Source organism: Tursiops truncatus, chromosome 1, assembly GCF_011762595.2.
Source record: "Tursiops truncatus isolate mTurTru1 chromosome 1, mTurTru1.mat.Y, whole genome shotgun sequence".
Taxonomy (NCBI): domain Eukaryota; kingdom Metazoa; phylum Chordata; class Mammalia; order Artiodactyla; family Delphinidae; genus Tursiops; species Tursiops truncatus.
In genome coordinates, this window is record NC_047034.1 from 100,285,031 (window position 1) to 100,305,870 (window position 20,840).

At 42.1% G+C, this 20,840-nt stretch overlaps 1 protein-coding gene across 3 annotated transcripts; it reads right to left on the reverse strand.

Annotated features, from left to right (window-relative positions):
• Positions 1–5,332: 5,332 nt before the first annotated feature.
• RWDD3 (RWD domain containing 3) lies at positions 5,333–16,581 on the reverse strand. 3 transcript variants are annotated; one of them, XM_033863125.2, is made up of 4 exons: positions 16,432–16,581; positions 8,222–8,662; positions 5,925–6,040; positions 5,333–5,826 (listed from the first exon to the last, which is right to left on the reverse strand). In XM_033863125.2, the coding sequence occupies exons 1-3, from the start codon at positions 16,514–16,516 to the stop codon at positions 5,964–5,966; spliced, it is 603 nt and encodes a 200-aa protein (XP_033719016.1). In that variant the 5' UTR covers positions 16,517–16,581; the 3' UTR covers positions 5,333–5,826; positions 5,925–5,963. The 3 variants fall into 3 exon arrangements, with proteins under 3 accessions (XP_033719016.1, XP_033719009.1, XP_019775447.1); XM_033863118.2 differs by having other exon boundaries at positions 8,175–8,662; XM_019919888.3 differs by lacking the exon at positions 16,432–16,581 and adding an exon at positions 15,720–15,839 and having other exon boundaries at positions 8,175–8,662.
• Between the last annotated feature and the right edge of the window lie 4,259 nt (positions 16,582–20,840).

The following is a 20,840-nucleotide window of genomic DNA, read 5'->3' on the forward strand; positions in this document are numbered from 1 at the left end:
TAGACCTATAATGGCAGCAAAGAGGAGGCAAGGAAATATAATGACTTTTTCTAATATATCTCTCAAATAGGCTCCTTCCTCAGACTTCCTTAATTCACAAGTCAGTGGTACCATCATTCACCCAGCTACGAAAGACAAAAACCTAAATATTGTCTTTCATTTCTTTCTCCTTCATCTTCTACATCCAATCTGGCATCAAATATACTCAGCTCTATCTCCAAAAATGTATCTAATATCTGACCACTTTTCTCCAATGCCATCACAACCAAGCCACCATCATCCCTCAGCTAGACCACTGCAACAGGTTCCTAACTGGCCTTCTTTTTTCCATTATTGCTCTCCTATTACTCATTTGCTCTGTAACAGCCAGATGATCTTATTAAAGTGTAAATTACATATCACACCTGTTTCCAGTGCAACTGACTCCCACTGCAGTTAGCAAAACAGAAAAAGGCTTATATTGGGTTTTAAGACTCAACAGGATCAGGCTCCTGTATCTGTCTCTCTCCAAACTTATCACTGTGCATGTAGATTGTAGATGTCACCTCATACATCATTCTTTCCCATACAGGTCACTCTTGTTTTTGACTATTTCAAACAGGCCATGCTCCTTCAGGCCTCAGCCCTTTCACACTTATTGTTCCTACTGCCTGGAATTCCTGCTGCCTCCTTCTCCTGTGGTTGGTCCCTTTCATTCGGCTATTGGTTCCAATGGCATCCCCTTACAGAAGATTTCCCTAACCACTCTGCTTGAAATAACCTACCTTCTCCACGTAACTTACAATTTTGTCTGAACCAAACTTCAGGATTAGAGAAATTGCTATTAATTACAAAGATTTAAGAATTACCCTCAATATTTTTCTTATTTACCAAAAATATAATAACTGGCGTTTTTTAAGCCAAGCCTACTTTTATAGGGGAAGAAATACAGAAATATGCATTAAAGTAACTTATAGCTTAATGAATTATTATAGGGACTTCCCTGGTGGCACAGTGGTTAAGAATCCACCTGCTAACACAGGGGACACGGGTTCGAGTCCTGGTCCAGGAAGATCCCACATGCCGCGGAACAACTAGTCCCGTGCGCCACAACTACTGAAGCCCGCATGCCTGGAGCCCGTGCTCCACAACAGGAGAAACCACTGCAGTAAGAAGCCCACACACTGTAGCAAAGAGTAGCCCCTGCTAGCCACAACTAGAGAAAGGCAACGTGCAGCAACGAAGATCCAATGCAGCCAAAAATAAATAAATATATCAAAGAAATAGAAATAAAAAATAATGAATTATTATAAAAGAAGCGTCTGAGAAACAGCACCCTGGTCAGGAAGTAGAACATAGCCATTCCCTACCCACCCCCCAGAAAAAACCCTCTTTCCAACCACAACCCCATCCTTTCACCCTATAGGTAACTGCCATCCTGACTTTTATTATACCAACTTCTTTTCTTGTCTTTTAGTTTCAGCACTTGAGTATGCATCCATAATTTAATATCATTTTGCTTGCTTTTGAACTTTTACAATCATAGGGTACCTTTTGTGTTTACTTCATTTGTTCAATATTGCTTTTTTAAAGATGAATGCATGTTGGCTATAGTTCACTTATTTAGTTTGCTGTGCAGTATTTCATTGCATGAATATACCACAACTTACTTGTCCATTCTATGTTGATGGGTGTTTGGGTTGCTTCCTTTGGGCTATTAAAAATAATATTGTTATGAACATTCTTGTACAGGTAACCTCACACATACATGCACACATCTGTAGGGTATATGCCTAGAAGCAGAAATACTGGCTTATAAGGTATGGAATTGTCAGTTTTTCTAGATTATGCCAAACTGCTTGTTCAAAGCATTTGGGTCGATTTATAGTTCTGCCAATGGTGTATCAGTGTTGCCATTACTCTACTTCTTTGTCAGCTCTTGCTACTGTCCATCTTTTAAATTTTAGGTATTCTAGTGGGTGGCTAGAGGTGTCATTGTGGTTTTAATTTGCGTTTCTCCTGATTACTAATGAGGTATTATTTCATCCACGAAATCATGAAGTTGGACATGTACAAGTGAAGTGATATGTACAAGATCAGGCTCAAGCAGGCCCTGATCATGAAGCTGCATGATCAAGTGGCTCAAATGCCAATAGCGACTACTCCTGCACTGCTGCTTCTTCCTTAGTCCACATCTATGCTGTCATGGGGATACCCATAACTTATTTACTGCGGAAGGAAGAACTCAGGCCTGGTATAGGGATGGTTCTTCACAATGTGCTTTGGCAATTATCCCTGCAATCTAGAGTGTCTCTGAAAGGTAGTGAAGAGAAATTTTCTCAGTGGGCAGAACTTTGAGCAGTACTTCTGGCTGTCTACTTATCTAGGTAAAGAGATGTCCACAGGCGTAGATCTACAGTATTTCATGGGCAGTGGCTAATGGGTTGGCCAGGTAGTCAGGGACTTTGAAAGAATAAGATCAGAAGCCTAATGACAAGGAAATCTGGGGCAGGAGTGTGTGAATGGACCTCTCAGGATGAGCACAAAATGTGAGGATATTCGTGTCCCATGTGATGTTCACAGGGCAACCACTGCAGTGAATGTCTTCCTTGCTCAAATGGACAGGCTGACTCATCCTCTGGATGTAGTCATCCTCTTTCCCTAGCATCCCAGTGCTGGCTCAGCGGTCTCATGTACAAAGTAACTGTGGCAGCAGGGACAGACCTTATACACGGACTCAGCAACATGAAATTCTTCTCACCAATACTGATCTTACTACTGTCACTGCTGAGTGCCTAACCTGCTAGGAACAGAGACGAATCCTGAGCCACCAGTAGGGCCCCACTTCCTGGGAGACACCAGCCACCTGGTGGCTAATTAATTACATTGGATCTCTTCTCTAGTGGAAGGGTCAGCAACTGTTCTCATGAAAATATTAATTCTGGATATGAGTCCTAAGTCTCTTCCTGTAAGACTACCAACCATAATCTTACAGACATGGTTATGTCTCACAACATAAATTCTAAATGAGAAATTCATTTCACAACAAAAGAAATGTAGCAATGGGCTCATAGCTATGAAATTCATAGGTCTTTCCATGTACCAAATCACCCAGAAGTAGCTGGCTTGATAGAATAATATAATGACCTATTAAGACTTTGAACCAGTCATCAATATATGATGTTATTTCTCCCACTGCCGGAATACATGGGTCCAGGAATTGCAGAATAAAAATAGGATGGATTTCTCTCAGTATTATGTTTAATAACCCACTCACAGAATTTTTTATTACCATCCCTATAAAGGGGCTATGTTGATTTGGTGGTCTTAGCTCCCATGGAAAAAAAATATTTCTACCAGGGCACACAAAATGGTTCAAGTGAATTTGAAGTTGAGACTGACACCTGAATATATTAGGGTCCCTATGACATTAAACCAACAAGCAACAAAAGAGGTTCCTATAATGGCTGGGGTGGTTGACCACATTATTACAGGGAAATTGATCTACTGCTACACAATGGGGTCAATAAGAACTATGTCAGGAGCCCAGGGGTTCTCTGAGTTGCCTCTTAATATTCTCTTATTCAAGAGTGAAAGTTAATAAACAACCAACTCCTAAGGACTCAGACCTTCCAGAATGAAGATTCGCCCACCCTACTAGGTAAAGAGGCAGCCACGAGCAAAGCCAAATGGAGCAGAGGAAGAAGTTATAAATATCAACTACAGCTTCAAGACCAGTTATAGAAACAAGTACTTAAGCAAATCTACTTCATCGTTTGCGGATATTTTTGTACATATTAACTATTTTTTCCCTCCCCTACCCCCTATCAAGTTACATAAGAAATGTTGGTCGTAGTGCACTTGACAGTTTAATTGAGGTGGGATTGTGACTGAACCAGGATAAGTAACACCGCTAAGGATAATAGTAACTGATGGAACTTTACTTTTTCCCCTTTTGGGGGAAAGGTGAGAGTTTTTCCTTTGTACAAAAGATAGTAAAATCTGCATAGACTGAAGTAAACTGTTGCTGTTGTACAGAAACTTAAATATGGGTAGAAGGCTGTGCGTGGCTGCTTAATAGCTAAAAGGGAAGGTCGCGCTTGTTACTCGCCATAGGCACTCAGCTCCCTCTCCCTCACTTACACACCCACCCTCCTGTATTCTGCTCTGTTCTCCTGGGGTTGGGACACATGCAAACTACATTTCCCGACTTCTCTGCCAACTGGACTCCTGTTAGGTTTGGTCAATAGGAGGCACCACTGGGAAGTCAGAGGCAGCAGAGGTTCTGGCACCATGGTAGTTGTTGGCAATCAGCAGGGGTGGAGTGACTGTGAATGCCAACACACCACAGATAGTACCTATCAGCAACCTTAGCTCTGGTCCAGGCAGTACCACTTGAGCAGATCTAGGATCAATTACAACAGTCTCCAATAGTGCAGCGGCGGGTACAGGCTCCTAGCAGTTTCTGAACTCTGAGAATATCACCCTCTCATAGAACAACCTAACTACATTTACCAGTTCTCCAGGAAAAAATTATCAACACCCTAGAATGACATAAAACGAACAAAAAAATCCCCTCTAATTAATGGAATGATCAAGAGGTAGGTCTAATTTAATTACAAGGGTGTCTGAAAATGAGACAATCAGACGGTACTGCCACAGTCACAGAGCAGCACTTTCAAGAAGCGCTACTGGGCGTGCCACAGCATCTCCTTATTTCTCTCTCCCATCAGTTATAATTTATAATGACATCACTGTACCTCAGATTACAGTGAGGGAGATTTGCCTGGCCTTTCTTCTATTACTTGGCCCCTTATTTTAGGAGCACAGGTGGCTTCAGGAACACAAATATCCTTTCTCAAACATAAATGCCTGTCTATACTGTTGGTACAAATTTTAACATAAGCTTTTATTTTATGGCTTCTCTCCTTATGTCATAATAAATATATTCTGAGATTATCAGACTTTAACAAATTTCATCAGAAATAAAAAATAGTATCTCCATATGATTTCTTCCCTCTGGTAAGCCAAGTTCATTTTGTGTAAAACACTTCTTCCCTTGTAAGTTTTAATTTAAATTGAAGAATTTTATTTTAATTTGACCCTCCAGTCCTATCACTAGTAAGTATCATGTAATTCTGGGACCCCAAAGAAAACAATTGTAAATCAAGTTCTGTAGAACTTCTTTAGTTTGTATTTAAACTAACCATTTATCCAATTCCACAATGAAATCAGTGTTATAATTTTCTTAACATTTAACTTAAAACATTAGACAGAATAATCTGAATGGGGGAAAAATCATTATCAAATGCTAAAAATGTAAACATGAAGGAAGTAAACATGAAAACAAATCTCTTTTTAAAAATTCATTTCATTACAAGAAAATTAGGCAGAAAATTGCACAGTTCCAAACAAATCCTCTGTATAAACACAAGGGCTCATTCACCATCATCTTTTTGTATTTATCTCTCAAATAACATTCCATCTATTGAACCCAGCCTATACTGGCAAAATTAGAATACATGGATATTTTTACTGTTTAATATTCCATAAACAGAATTGGCTTTTGTCCTTAAGTTATGATGGTATCTGTCATTTTGCTTCAGAGAAAACTCTAAAATTGTTCCCTTATGAGTATTTCAATCAGCCACTCTCAAAATCCAATGCAAAAAACAAAAACAAAACAAAACAAAAAACGCTGTTGTTTCACTAAAAGATACCTGTCTTCCACTTCATTTTATCAGCCTAAGTACAAATTCGGAGAAAAGCTTCTTAAGTCCTGCAGTTTCAAATTCCTTTTGTAACTCATCCAACGATGAATACTCTTTGACTTCAAATGCCAGAAACCTGCATTATACAAGAGAAACTCATGAATATGCCTAAATTTGTCAGAGTATAATTATCGATTCAGTTGCTTTTCCATCTGCAATAGTACTAAATTATACCTTTTGTGTTCTGTCTGTACTTTTGTTTCAAACAGTACACTAATCATTTTCTCTTTGCATTTCTTTCCACTTGAGTCCACATCTACTTTGCAGGTTTTCTGAAGAATCAGGTACTCCTAAATGATAAATCAGTACGTTAAATACGTATCTTACTCTGAATCTCAAAGTCCTAGTTTGAAAGGAGCCATAAACCTATAGGCTTATTTCCACGCTTACAGAGTACTCACTTTCTGAATCAAGCAGTAAGAGAGTTACACAGTGTTTTCACATACTTTGAAGCATAACATTCTGGTGAATGCTGGAGTAAAGAAGGGTCTAATCGAACTACGTAGGCTTAAATCTAAACTAGATCTGATTCTGGGGTTAGTTATCTAGATCTTCTGTGCCTCAGTAACCTATTCCATAAAATGGTACTCATAACATCTACCTTATGGGGAAGTTGCGATAATTAAATGAGTTCATACATATAAAGCACTTAGAGGAGTGCTTGGCACAATAGTGCTTAATATAGTACCAGCTACTGTCATTATTATCACTTCCTCAAGGTCGGAATGAAGTTAACAGGCACACAGTACCGAACATTCCAAATTGATGGCATCTATAAATATGTACCTGTAGTTCTCAATCCTGATATACAGTCTTATAAAAATTTAAGGGATATTTACATTAAATGACATTTTAGGGACAGCTAATAAAAAAGAAAGAACTCCTTGAAAAGTACTCTACATTACCAGAGGTCAAGCCATATGATTAAATAAATTAATTAACTGATGGATCCAATCTGAGAAACAACATCTGCAAAACAGCTACACTTAGCCTAATATGCCTGAGCTGGCTTAAAGAAAAATCTGAGCCTTTTGGGGATATATGAGCAAAGAAATTAATTTGTATTCATTTTGTCAGCCAGTATTTTATCCAAAAGGATCAAACTTTATAGATATACTGTAAATCACCTTAAAATTTGTGGTTCCGGGGCTTCCCTGGTGGCACAGTGGTTAAGAATCTGCCTGCCAATGCAGGGGACACAGGTTCGAGCCCTGGTCCGGGAAGATCCCGCATGCCAAGGAGCAACTAAGCCCGTGTGCCACAACTACTGAGCCCGCGCGCCTAGAGCCCGTGGTCCGCAACAAGAGAAGCCATAGCAATGAGAAGCCCACACACCATAACAAAGCGCAGCCCCCGCTCACCGCAACTAGAGAAAGCCCACACACAGCAACAAAGACCCAATGCAGCCAAAAATAAATTAATTAATTAATTAAATTTTAAAAAATATATGTGGTTCCTTGGTCAGACCCCAACACAATATCTTTATTAAATCTGAAAATCTGTGGTACCTATACACTATAACCCAGCACTACTCTGGTCAACTGAAGTTATTAACCAACAAGTTTTGGGATAAGAGCCCATGACAAAAAGCTAGGTAGTTATCCTACAAACCTTTAAGATGATAGGTTATGCAATATAAATCTGTTTCAAATAAATTCCATTGTAATTATTCTTGACCCAACCCACTTGAAAGCATAAAACCTATTAAGTGATTTGCAGCTCTTTTAAGATTTAAAATATAATAAGCAGCTTTCTTTGTCTGGTCCCACATAAAGCAGGTTAGATGAGTTTAGAATGAGAACTTGAAAACTCTGAAGAAGACGATGATTTTGAAAGCAGCTGCTGAGACAAGTCAGGTGGAAAGCAAAAGTTAGGGAGGAGGTGACAAGCTGACAGCCCTAACGATTCTACTTCCACTCACACTAAATCCTGGTTAGGAGGGAACAGCTCCTCTTTTCAGGTATAACAGATACCAAGTTCAAGCGTCAGAACATATCTTTAACTTCCAAAAAGTTAAAATTTTTGCAGGCTACCCACAAATATACACCTTGCTGTGTGCCTAACTAAGGAAAGAACTATAAATACACACAAACTTTTAGTGCAAATTTATAAAATTTAGGCTCAAAGCTGATTACAGAAACAAACACTCATGTACCAGAGATTTTTTTAATAACCTACCACTTTCATTAAGTGGCATGATTTTTAAAACATAATCTTCTACTTATTCTTCAAGCTTTTCAAGTCTGTAGTTGTAATTAGAAGTTAAAGACAGTCTTTAAAAAGAAAGATCCATTAACATGGTAAGAGTGAAAGCAGAAACATCTTAATGATTAATCTGTCCCATTGTTATCAAACACACTTATAGACACACCATTTTAGCAGAAAATAGCCAAATTCATATTCAACATTAAAATTTTTTGGCACCTTGATGTTGTTTCTGTCTCCCTGCAGTAAAATCAGTATTACTTTACCCATGAACATCAGTCTTCCTGTCAGCCTTAAATCGGAAGCCCACTTCTCCACACTTTTGACATATTTGGTCTTTGCTCTCATATGGTCTAAATGCAAAAGAGTCATCCACAATCCATCATCCACAGTCGTGCTTGCTGCAGAAGTGCACTTTTCACTGCCACCTCCAGCTTCTGGCCGCCTGAGGATGTGCCTGAGATTCTGCTGAATCCAGAGAACTAGCTCATGAACCATAGGTTCCGACAAAAGGGTCTCTGCTTGCTCCAGTAACTTCTCCTTCACAATCTCACACTCAGCCCTGGTCAGGTGTTCGGAGTTAACCACAATACCAGGCAGACACGACGGGTAATTAACCGGTAAATGGAACACCAATCGTAAGGGTATATCCGCATCCATAAATCCTTCGGCTCTTGTGAGAATTCTGAACACAGTTCCATCTGTCTCTGGAAAGCATCCAAAAATAATGATTAGCTGTACCTAATTCAATCTGAATGGAACACTAACAAGTTAGAATTTTTGTTTCAAGTATCAATTTATTTTTCATGTGAAAACTAAGTTATTTTATGAAGAGATACATCACACTAAGAAAGCCATGATTTACAGATTCTTACTTTCAGCCATACATATATAGTCATAGAATCATGCTCACCAGCACCCAGGATTTCACTGGCATTTATAATTGCCATTATCCCATTTTTATTAAGGTTACCAGAAAGGTTTCTCATCATATGATGTTCTTCCTCCCCAGACTTAGTTGATAATTCAGAAATTCCTAATAAACTCATATGAACATTCAAAGAAACAGTATTGTGTATTTATAAAATCAGTGATTAGTTTAAAAGTTATACACTAAATCCGGTGAAAGTCATGTTGCAGTGAGTCTGAATCAAACCAAATACTGGATCCCATGTGGTTGCAGGGGTACAGAGCAAACCATGACTGTGCATACACAGTAACTGCCTGGACCCGCTCTTTTTCACTTCAAATATATTCGTATCAGTGTAACATGAAGGCAGCGGGAGGAACTAAAATTGGGCAGACATCAGTTCAGCTGTTTCTGGCTCCATAAGGAGGAGGGGGAAAGGGGAAAGCGCACACAGGATACGAGATGAAACACTCTGCTCTCTTTCAGATTTGCTCCACTTCACCCCTCTGATGTGTTCCACACCACTTCACCCCACTTTTCAAAAGTTGATAAAACGTCAGGCTGATTCATTCTGCAGGGGGCAGAAGCACACAGATCAGAAGAGCAGAGTAGAACCGAACTGGGTGCTGACGAGGCTCTTTGAAGCTAACTTGCCTCCGTCTACCCTACTTCTTTCTCCACAGCCCTTGTTTCATTCTCCTTCACAAGACAGGCAGTCAGATTGTTCTAATTTTCATACCTGGATCGCTGCTCAACACCCTCAACAATGGAAACCTGAGTGCATTCCCATTTTAAAGAACCTAACAGAACATTAAAATGGCTCTCTAGCCATCCAATTCCATTTATACAGAAGCTGTTGTTACAGACATGGATTCATATAGGACCAAACACATCCATTACACCAGGTTTTTCTTTAATAGAACCTTCAGTATCAGCTGCAAAGCACTGCCGTTTTAGGACACCACCCCGAAACCCAGGCAGTAACCATTATAAAGATCACATTAGGCGGCTTCCCTGGTGGCGCAGTGGTTGAGAGTCCGCCTGCCGATGCAGGGGACAAGGGTTTGTGCCCCAGTCCGGGAAGATCCCACATGCCGCGGAGCGGCTAGGCCCGTGAACCATGGCCGCGGAGCCTGTGCGTCCGGAGCCTGTGCTCTGCAACGGGAGAGGCCACAACAGCGAGAGGCCTGCATACCACAAAAAAAAAAAAAAAAAAAAAAAAAAAAAAAAAAAAGATCACATTAGGGCTTCCCTGGTGGCGCAGGGGTTAAGAATCCACCTGCCAATGCAGGGGACACGGGTTCGAGCCCTGGTCCGGGAAGGTCCCACGTGCTGTGGAGCAACTAAGCCCGTGCGCCACAACTACTGAGCCTGCGCTCTAGAACTCGCAAGCCACAACTACTGAGCCCGTGTGCCACAACTACTGAAGCCCGCGTGCCTAGAGCCTGTGCTCTGCAATGAGAAGCCACCGCAATGAGAAACCCGTGCACCGCAACGAAGAGTAGCCCCCGCTCGCCGCAACTAGAGAAAGCCCGCGCGCAGCAACGAAGATCCAACACAGCCAAAAATAAATAAATAAAATAAATAAGTTTATTTTAAAAAAAAGATCATATTAAAGTGATGTAACTTAAATTTGTATTACATAAGTAAAATATATGCTGCATAAAGGAAGATTTTCCAAACAACTTAGTACATTCCTCTAAAATCCATCACCAGCTTCTCAAAACCCTTCTTTCTTCTATCCTGTTACTTGTCCTTTGTAAAAAATATTTTATTATTAAAGTAAGCTCCCTAGATGTCAGTTAGATCACTGCACTTCACTAGATAAAATGGGCATTATAAATAGACCTACAGACATGTGACCACTAGGCTAAAAAAACCCTCCAGAAATCATCTAGAGGGTCCACTTTCCCTCTCAAGGGGGAGGTGTAACTTTTAAAGCTCTTCATTCATCATTCAACAAACATTCACTGAGTACCTACTAGGCCCAAGGCACTGTTCTAGTCTGAGAGAAAACAACGGGTAAGACACAGATCCTGTCCTCTTAAGTCAATCCAGTTTCATAACATGAAATAGTGGACAGAGCCAAAGTGATCTTCCTCAACTTCTCTTCTACACCTAAAAATGTCTTTACTTATAAACATACATACATATAATTTCTATAAACCTGTATTTTATATATTTTTTTATTTCCATGGAGATAACTCTCCATGGGAATAGCATTTTTTAATGTTCTCTGAACAAAAGGTGCCTCCCTGCTGACAACTTGACTACAGCCCCGTGAAAATGATTTCAGACTTCTGACCTCCAGAACTGTAAGAGAATAAATATGTGTTGTTCTAAGACACCACATTCGTGGTTATTTGTCACAGCAGCCACAAGAAACTAACACAGTATCTGTGCTCACAAAGCAAGGTTTTCCCCGCAAGCAAGGCTCCCTTTCTGGTAAAAACCCTGAAACCTAGAGTGTTCTCCAATCTCTGCCACCTAAACAGCCACCTATTCCTCCCCAGGGCAGTGACCTAACTGACAGAAACAGGCAGTCCAGGGAGAAGGTCTGGAAAGCCTACTGAGCTGGCTCTTCAAATCCTTACCAACTTTCATTCTTCTCTCTTAGTGATTTTCTGGCCCTAGTCAGCAAAGAGAAAAGCAACAGGAGAAAATCCTGACTTCCGCCTTAGAAAACCGTGAAATTATTAGTTATAAGCTTAGAAGGAAAACTGCTTTAATTTTATCAAGAATTGGAAAGGATTAACAACCTTCCTACTTGGTCTTCTCTTTGACTCCCTCCGTAGCTACACACACACACACACACAGACACACACACACACACACACACACACACAGGAGCTGCAAGCTGAAATTACACAAAATGATGCTATCTCTGTAAGAAAATGAAAATCCCAACAACATACCCCATTCTGCTGATACTTAATGAAGGAATAAAATTACGTATTCTTTTAAAAACTCATTTTCTCCCTGAAACTCTAGAAGTATGTATATTACCCTTCCATTTCTCATCTGCCTTAGTTTGTACATGCAATTAAACTGGCTCTTTTTTCCTCAGAATTTTTCATGTAATCACATGTACTATCAGTCTGATTTTGGGGGTTTTTTTTCCATTAAAAAAAGAAAACAAGGTTGTCCCTATCTACTTTATTAACAGCTTAGAAACAGAGTGATTAACAGAAAAATAATGGTGTTCTACATCTAATGCTAATCTCTGGCCTTCCCTGGCACCAAAAAACTCTAGTCATTAAGTTTAACTCACAAACTCATCATTCTCAATAAAATCTATGCCCTAGAAAATTTATGCCTGCCCTACAAATCTAAAATTTTCATGAGTTCCAAGACTATTTTCATCTGTTCTAAAGATCCTACCAAAAGATGTAAGTTTTGCCTCTGGTTGAAGCTTGCATACATATTCCCTAGTTTGGGTTTTTTTGGTTTTTTTAAATAAGTCATTGTACCTTAAAATAAGTATATCAATTTCATAACTAAAATAGGTTAGTTTCAAACCTTATTCTTCCTTACAAGTACATGAAGGAAACTATGCTCCTAACCACACTCCAAACAACAGAAATTCAAACGAGAGAAACTGAACTGAACCCCAAATTCCATACTGTTATTTTTAAGACTTCACTCTACTTCATAATCACACACAATAAAAATTCAATAAATGCTGTCCAATAACAGAAGATAGTGGAAAATGTAAACAAAATTTAAGAGGATGAGTTCTTCAAGATTCATTTAGAGCCCATTAAGAAATCATTTATATACCATATACAACTGAATTTCCCTATACTTGCTTTTTTTTTTCTTTTTTGCAGTTTTATATGTCCTCAGGGTAAGACTTTGTTCAGAAAACCACTAAAAAGCCCCCAACACCCTCTCTTACCTCACTGCACAGGATTTTTTTCCTCTCGCTCTCAGGTGGCTCCCCACAAGTATACAGCCACCAGTGCTTCTTTTTATGTTACAGCTGGAATTTTATACATGTTAAACGTGGTTACAGAAAAAAAAAATAAACTAAAAATAAGTGAAGCTAAAAGTGGCAATCCCATCCTTTAGACGTGAAGTTCAAGGCTGATTTGTTTTTAGAGACGACCTCAGTACTGACCATCAGCAGGACACAGGGCTGAGCAGATTTAGAGGGGTCAGTGGGTGACAGTCATGATTCATTTTGCAAGACGGCCCAATCCAATCTGAGCATTAGTGTTAGCAGAATACAAAAAGCTACTCTGAAGCTACTGTGCGAACATATCATATGATATTGAGTCTTACACACCTCCCATTTTATAACTTCTTTATCTGTAAGATGATTTCCAGAAACACAACTCCACATATAATGAGCACTAACTATGGCAATATAATCTCTGTGACCTTCAATTACCTCATCAGGAAAATGCAGATTTATAACAATACCAAATCCCATCTACCTCATAGGTACCTACACAGGCATGCACACACACTCCCCTTCAGAACTATTCTGAACATAAGTGGGGTCATCCCCGTTTCTCTGCTCTGGGTGCTCTTCTTGCTCTCTTCTTCCTGGACAGGTGTCATCCTTGCTCTCCAAGAACTGTTTTCCTGACGCAATGGCCGCATCTCTGTTAAGCAGCATGACGCAATGCAAGAGTCCATATACTCTGGAGCCTGGTGGTTACTCAACCAGCCTGAGCATCTGTTACCTTCTTTATAAAATAAAGTTAAGAATACCCCTCATCGGGCTTCCCTGGTGGCTCAGTGGTTGAGAGTCTGCCTGCCGATGCAGGGGACACGGGTCCGTGACCCCGTCCGGGAAGATCCCACATGCCGCGGAGCGGCTGGGCCCGTGAGCCATGGCCGCTGAGCCTGCGTGTCCGTAGCCTGTGCTCCGCAACGGGAGAGGCCACAGCAGTGAGAGGCCTGCGTACCGCAAAAAAAAAAAAAAAAAAGAATACCCCTCATCAAGTAAGATGCATTTAAAGTATCAGGTCTGTGGTAGGTGACCCCATTAAACCTGGCACCCTGTCTGACTGCACTGCACAGGGAGAAGCAGAATACCCCTGGTTTGATCTGCCCACAGCCCTCCCTAGTGGACAGGAATAGGAGCTTACATAACTTGCACCCATCAGAGACAGTTACACCTGATGCCTCTTATGAGCTTTCTACAACCATCACAAAGAGGCCACAGTGTATGTAAGTCCCCTGAAATTCTCAGCACAAATTAGTCCAGCTAAAAGAATCCAACTATTCAAACTCTTCAATCTTATGACCTTCATAGATGACCCTAGGGTTAGCAGCCTGAGCCTGCCTGGGCTATCTCGTACCAGAAGTGCAATCCTACCCAATGTTAACCTGATTCCAGTGGCAACAAGGAGCAGCTTATTTGAGGGGAAGGCCAGGAAGGAACTGATGGTGTTCAGAATGTTCTTACATCCTCCAACCCAAGCTGACAGTGACCATGACAGTGGTAGCCAGCAGCCCACTGTATATTTACTGAGGTCTATTAAAGAAGTCCTTACCTTACCCTTAATTCCCAGTTGTGAACATCAAACGTCCCAATTTCAATCACTGAATTGTTCTATTCTCCAGTGAACCTTTCAGCAACAAAACGTCCTAAGTTGTTACACTGAATTCTTTTATAATTCAATTACTTATTGATGCCAAAACACTGAATTAAATTAATTAGGAGGCATGGCTTGAAAGTCATGCTCAATTTAACAGCAGATAAAGGGTCCACAGTGCTCTTCATATTAAGAAATTGCTCTTTCTTTCTTTCTATGCTTACTTTTTTGGGTTTTCTCTGACCTGTCAGCAGTGTCGTATGCTCAACCATACTCATGACCCAGACCACCACCATTCCATCCTCTTTCAGGTGTAATGGGAAATCATAGGTTCATTTTCCCAGGAGATTCCTAGTTGAGCCATAATAAAGGAATTTAAGAAAACTGATGATCTCTTCAAACAGCCTGCCTCAAGCAGAAGTAATTATCAATAAAGAGAGCCAGAGACAGCAAAGTAAGATGATGAAGAATAACAAATGCTATCCAATCAGAAGAGAGGTGACGAGAAAATACTAAAAGTGAGTAAATCCTTTCATATGGATTTTAAACAACTGTTTCAGAAAGCTACAAGACAGGCTAGGCACTGAAAAGAAAGCGGCTTCATTACATGAATTGGTTCACAGTGCCCAGAACATAACAGTGCTCAATGAACGTATAGACACGAGTGATCAAGAAAGAATAAATGAAAAGGAGCCAACTCCTGCTCTGTAGGTGAATAGCACACCACGTAGATACCAGGAATGGATCCTAACCCTTGATGGCTTTCTCACAACATTCAGAACATTTTAGACTACCTTCTTAAAGGTCAACCAATTTATGGTCAGAAGGACAATTTTAATAGTAGCTGAAACATAACAGAAGTTTAAATCTTATGCCAAAAAATTCACAGAATGTATTTGAAAGCTATGCCAAAAAATTCACAGAATGTATTTGAAAGCTAAGTAAAAACTGAAAGTTATGTGCATCACTGCACTTTTTCATAAACTGAAGTTTTGGTTTTTACTTAATAGACGCCATAGACAGGCAGAGAAGAAGTTTTCACTATCATGAAAATATAGCCAAAAGAACCGTTCTAGACTGTAAGCTCCTAGAGGCCCTGAGCAGTCAGTGTCTTTGAAACCCTGTCAGCGCTTCCGGGGACTCAATAAATGAGTTGAATGATTAATGCGCCCCCAAGAGCCTGTAATTGGCAACCACCTTTCAGCCGACTAGAAAAAGCAGGAGAAAAGCAATCAAACTGAGAGTCCTGACTGAGCACTGGTCGAATTCAAAAATTCATTTAACAAACATTTACTGCATACCTACCACGTGCCTGGCACTGTCGTAGGTTCCTGGAGTTTTGTGATTACAAAACGGACAGGGTCCCTGCCCTCTTGCAACTTGAAACAACCAAATACCCATATAGTTAAACTGTGGTGGGTGCCCTGAAGGACATAATGCGTGGTGCTTACAAAGCACGTAGTTCAATTTGGGGAAGCTGGATTTAAACTAGGGGTGTCAGGAGAAACCTCTTTTCACGGTCAGATCTGACGGGTAAGTACAGGACGGCCAGGGAAAGCGTGGGGGGGGGGGGGGGGACGCTTTCCAGGAGGGCGCGGCTGGCTCGTAGCGCTCAGCGAGTTGAGGAGACAGGCGAGTCAGAGGGTGCAACGGCAGAGTGGGGACGGGGGGTAACGGCGGATGGAGGGGGAAGGGCGAGTGCGAGTGCGACGGGAGAGTGGAGGGTGGGACGGACGAGTGGGTGGAGCGGCGCGGGAAGCAGGAACCGGTCCACGGGCCGCAAGAGCCTGAGCATTATGCCGTCCGTTCACTGCAGAGGAGCGAGCAGGGGCGCGATACTATTCACGTTTTGGGGGTCGCCGCACTCTCCCGCTAGCTTCCACACACGCCCAATCCCGGGGCGTGTCGTTCCCTCATTCAACTACCCCGGCCCCCAAGTGTGGGCCCGGGGCGGGGAGCCCAGCCTTGGTGGTGGGGAGCAGAGGGCGCCCAGTCCGTCTGGCGCGGGGGTAGTCACCTGAGCGACTCAGCACTTCCCACTCGCCGGGCCCGCAGAAAATCGCACCCAGGGCCGAGAGCTCCTCCCGCACCGGCTCCGCCATGGCCGCGCCGCTCGGCTGGCTCAACACCTCCCCTTCCGCCTTCCGCCGCCGCCGCCGCCGCCGCCGCCGCCGCCGCCGCCGCCCCCGCCGGCCCCGAGCAGCGCTGCAGGGCTGCCACCGGGGGGCGCCCCGCGTCTCCGCAGCGCGCGGCGGGCGGGAGGCCCCGAGAAGCCCCGCCCACAAGCTCCCGCTCACTTACTCCAGACGCGAGGCTCCGCGCCCTCTCGGGGGGTTTCTGTCCGAGGGGGAAGGCCCCGTGGTGTCTGCCAGAGGTCACCGTGCAGCTCACCCGCTGCTTTCCTGACGGAGGGAGGCCTCCCAGCAAAGCACGAAATTCTCTAACTTTAGCTCGGGCTTTGAACACTAGCCCTTCCCGCCCAGACTTGGCCTTGAAAGGAACTTGGAGGTTAAGAGGAGAAAACAAGCAGCGAAGTGACCAGAAGAGGTTAGCCTTTGTCTGGCTCAGAACTAAACTAGGTGTTGGGGGTACTTCAGTTAACAGAACAGACGAGATTCTCCGCCCTCCTGGAGGCACTAGCGACCCAGGCGGTCTGGGACACCCAGAAAACGTCCGGGGTAGGAGCAACCTCCAGATGCTGAGAGGCAACTGGAGCTCGGACTCTGGACCAGAACCGGGTTTCTGGGACGTCCTTCTCCTAACAACGGTTGCAGAAGGGGAGGGTTGGACCTACCACCTCTGGCATTCTAAGGATGTGACTGGGGTGACCCAGAACCTTTGGAGGAGCTATGCACCCGGGTGCTGGGAGCAACGACGTAATTTCCCATTTGTCTCCCGCCTTCACAGGGGACAGACCTGCTGAAATCGGCCAGGAGAACTCCTGGGCCTTTAGGGGTACAAAAAGTATGAAAATGTAGCAAACGCTAGCTTTTCAGTATTACTTATTTTGTGATATTTGATGCATACAAAGCAATGTGATTCTTGAAGTTCAATAATGAAATGCTCATCCTTGAACTCAGCACTTAAATTTAAGATTGTTTGCAGTTCCAATAGGGTAACAATTATCAATCCATTCTGTTTCAACTTTGATTTCGTGAACAAGGTTACAGTGATTGTGTGTGATGGTTCTGTCAGTCAGCATCTTTGGCTTGTCCTTTTGTTTGTCAGGTAACAATTTAAAATTTTGCAGCCTCAGATGGTAGCTGGTCTAGCTCATGGAGGTCCCACAATTTTTTGTTTGTATCAGAGATAACATTTTCTGAGATAAATAAGGGATGTAGATGGCTACACAGTGACTCCTGACATTGACCTACAGAAGTCAGGAAAACGGGGCTGATTTGAAGACTGGATTCATGTTACCATCATCAGCATCATTCCCACTGTTACTAAAAAGAGATTTTAAAAAGGAAAAGATACTGGCTTCCGAGAACAGAAAGGAAATTCAACAAGATAAACTGCAGGAGAAATGCTTCTCAGAGGATGCCATGGGATTTCAGTGACCCCAAGCAATTAAGAGCACTGCTGTGTACATAACTGGAAAGACAAAGGTTTATTTAAACACATAATTGTCTCTAATGTGGCCAAGTTTTGTTTAATAATAATAATAACTCCTTTGAGTTATTTCCAAAATAGTAGTTCAGTAGGTTCATAATTAGCTGCTAAAGAGTTTGGTGAACAAAAGAATAAATTTTTAATTTAAAATATCATTAAATTATTTTTGATTTTAGCTTGAAGTCCAATGTTAGTATTAAAAGTGGTAGGAAAGGGCTTCCCTGGTGGCGCAGTGGTTGAGAGTCCGCCTGCCGATGCAGGGGACACGGGTTCATGCCCCGGTCCGGGAAGATCCCACATGCCGCGGAGCGGCTGGGCCCATGAGCTATGGCCGCTGAGCCTGCGCGTCCGGAGCCTGTGCTCCGCAACGGGAGAGGCCACAACAGTGAGAGGCCCGCGTACTGCAGAAAAAAAAAAAAAAAAGTGGTAGGAAAATATTAATTTAGTTGTTTGACTTATTTATTAAAGATTGACCAAAAATAAAGTAGTTCATATCTTATTTTTAATTTCCCAAATTCAGTATAAGTGGTATGAGTGAAATAATGTGAACAGTAAGACTACAGCCGTCAGAAATATTTGGAGGCAGTCCCTAAAGCCTGCTGTCAGCAAGGTGATGTAAGAGTACATCAATCTATTTAAAATTTTCTTGTCAGTAGGTTTCTTCTTTGCTCTTCCTTTCTTCATTGATTCCTTAACCTGCTTCTCATACTCCATTTAGTATGTTTAAATAAAAAAGAAGTCGATATGAATGTCTTTTAAATTGATACTATCCTAAGGCCCTGAAGTCCCATGAATAAGTTACTACTCTCTGACATTTGGAAGTAATCAACACAGAGAAAGCATAATGTCAGCTTGATATTTCTCACACTATGAAAATATCAGCTACATGTCAAATATCTAAAGCCTACCTTAAAGCAATAAGTTTTCTTGTATTCATAAGCTACTGAAAATTCTAAATATCTAAATGTGCTATGATGTCTAGACATGTGGATGAATGTCTGGTTAGAACATTTCTCTTTCTCTCTCCACTCCCCTGCCCCCAGTAGTGTATGGTTTCCTAGAACAATATTATTTATACATGCAACTTTTCTAAATAGTTGCTTTCCCAAGACCATACAAAGGAGTAGCTTTAAATCTCTCACCTCCAGTTAAAACCACTTGCCCAAGAGATAGTTATTTTAACTTTTCTAGGAAAACGTTTCTACTCACTTTATCATGTGTAGTATGTAGACTTAAATATTCAACTCTGTCTGCAATTTTAAGTCAAACCTTGTAGAATTGGGCATAGAAATGAGAACACACAATTTTAAGAGTATTAAGAGAGGTTAAGTGTTAGTATCATGTCAAAAAAGCTGAGAATCCTAATTCTGAAGTGAGTGGGGGTGTGATAAGAAAAGTGATCATATTAAGACCATGAGGCAAGTAAAAATGCCTTCAAGAACCACTAAGAGGGCTTCCCTGGTGGCACAGTGGTTAAGAATCCACCTCCCAGTGCAGGGGACACGGGTTCGAGCCCTGGTCCAGGAAGATCCCACATGCTGCAGAGCAACTAAGCCCGTGCACCACAACTACTGAAGCCCGAGTGCCTATAGCCCGTGGTCTGCAACAAAAGAAGCCACCGCCGTGAAAGCCCACGCACCACAACGAAGAGTAGCCCCCCTGCTCGCCGCAGCTAGAGAAAGCCCACACGCAGCAACGAAGACCCAACGCAGCCAAAAATAAATAAATAAATAAATTGGGGGGGGGGGAACCACTACGAGTAGGGGACTTCCCTGGTGGTCCAGTGGTTGAGAATCTGCCTTCCAGTGCAGGGGACGTGGGTTCGATCCCTGGTTGAAGAGCTGAGATCCCACATGCTGTGGGGCAACTAAGCCCACGTGCCGCAAGTACTGAGCCTGCGTGCTCTGGAGCCCATGCACCACAGCTAGAGAGAAGCCCCTGCGCCACAACAAAAAGCCCCGCCACGAAAAGATCCCGCATGCCACAGCTAAGACCCGACACAGCCAAAAATAAATAAATAAATAAGAACCACTAAGAGTAAAGAACAAGAAAGGCATTAAATGCCCATTTGCCAAATGAACCTGAACTCCAATAAGCTGTGTGCTACTGGTTTTGTCTAAAGGCTTTCTGTATTTACTCACTTCATAAGTGCTCTTGGGCGCTCGTTGACTGTTGGTCGGCTCGACAAGCTGTTTTAAGATACAGAGAGGAAAGCAGCAAGCCTTTGCTCTCTTCAGTCTTTGGTCTAGACAAGTAAACCCAACGTGCAGCCATTGCAAGTTCTTTCATCATGCTGAGGCTACAAGAATTTCCACATTCCCTGACTGGTGTGACGCTCACTATCACGGTAGAGGTGAAAGCAAAGGGCTGCTGCGTGACATGTAACTCTTACAACTTCCCAGAGGAGAAATATGTCTGTAATGCTCAGGAGCATAGTAGGTTTCCAAAAGGACAAAAAGTCAGTGGTGTTGATTGGTCATAGTTATTTGTGTTCCGTTACCGTGTGCGAGTCACAAATTTATTTTTCACCCAGATAACAAAATAAAAGCAAGTCAAATGTGTAAGAATTTGATACTGACACTGTAATCATACCCTTTTGTGGAAAGATCTGCCTCCACCTTGTCCAAGTAATCTGTACTCCCTCCAAAAAATTGGTCACATTCTGCCTGGGAGAAACATGCTTGGTTCTCACACATGAGTGATACCAAAACAGTTTCAGCTTGCTTTGTGGGAAAACATCCACATGGCCCAGGTTCACTGACATAAAAGTTCAATGCCTTATCAATGTTATAAAAACAAGTCTTCGGTATCATT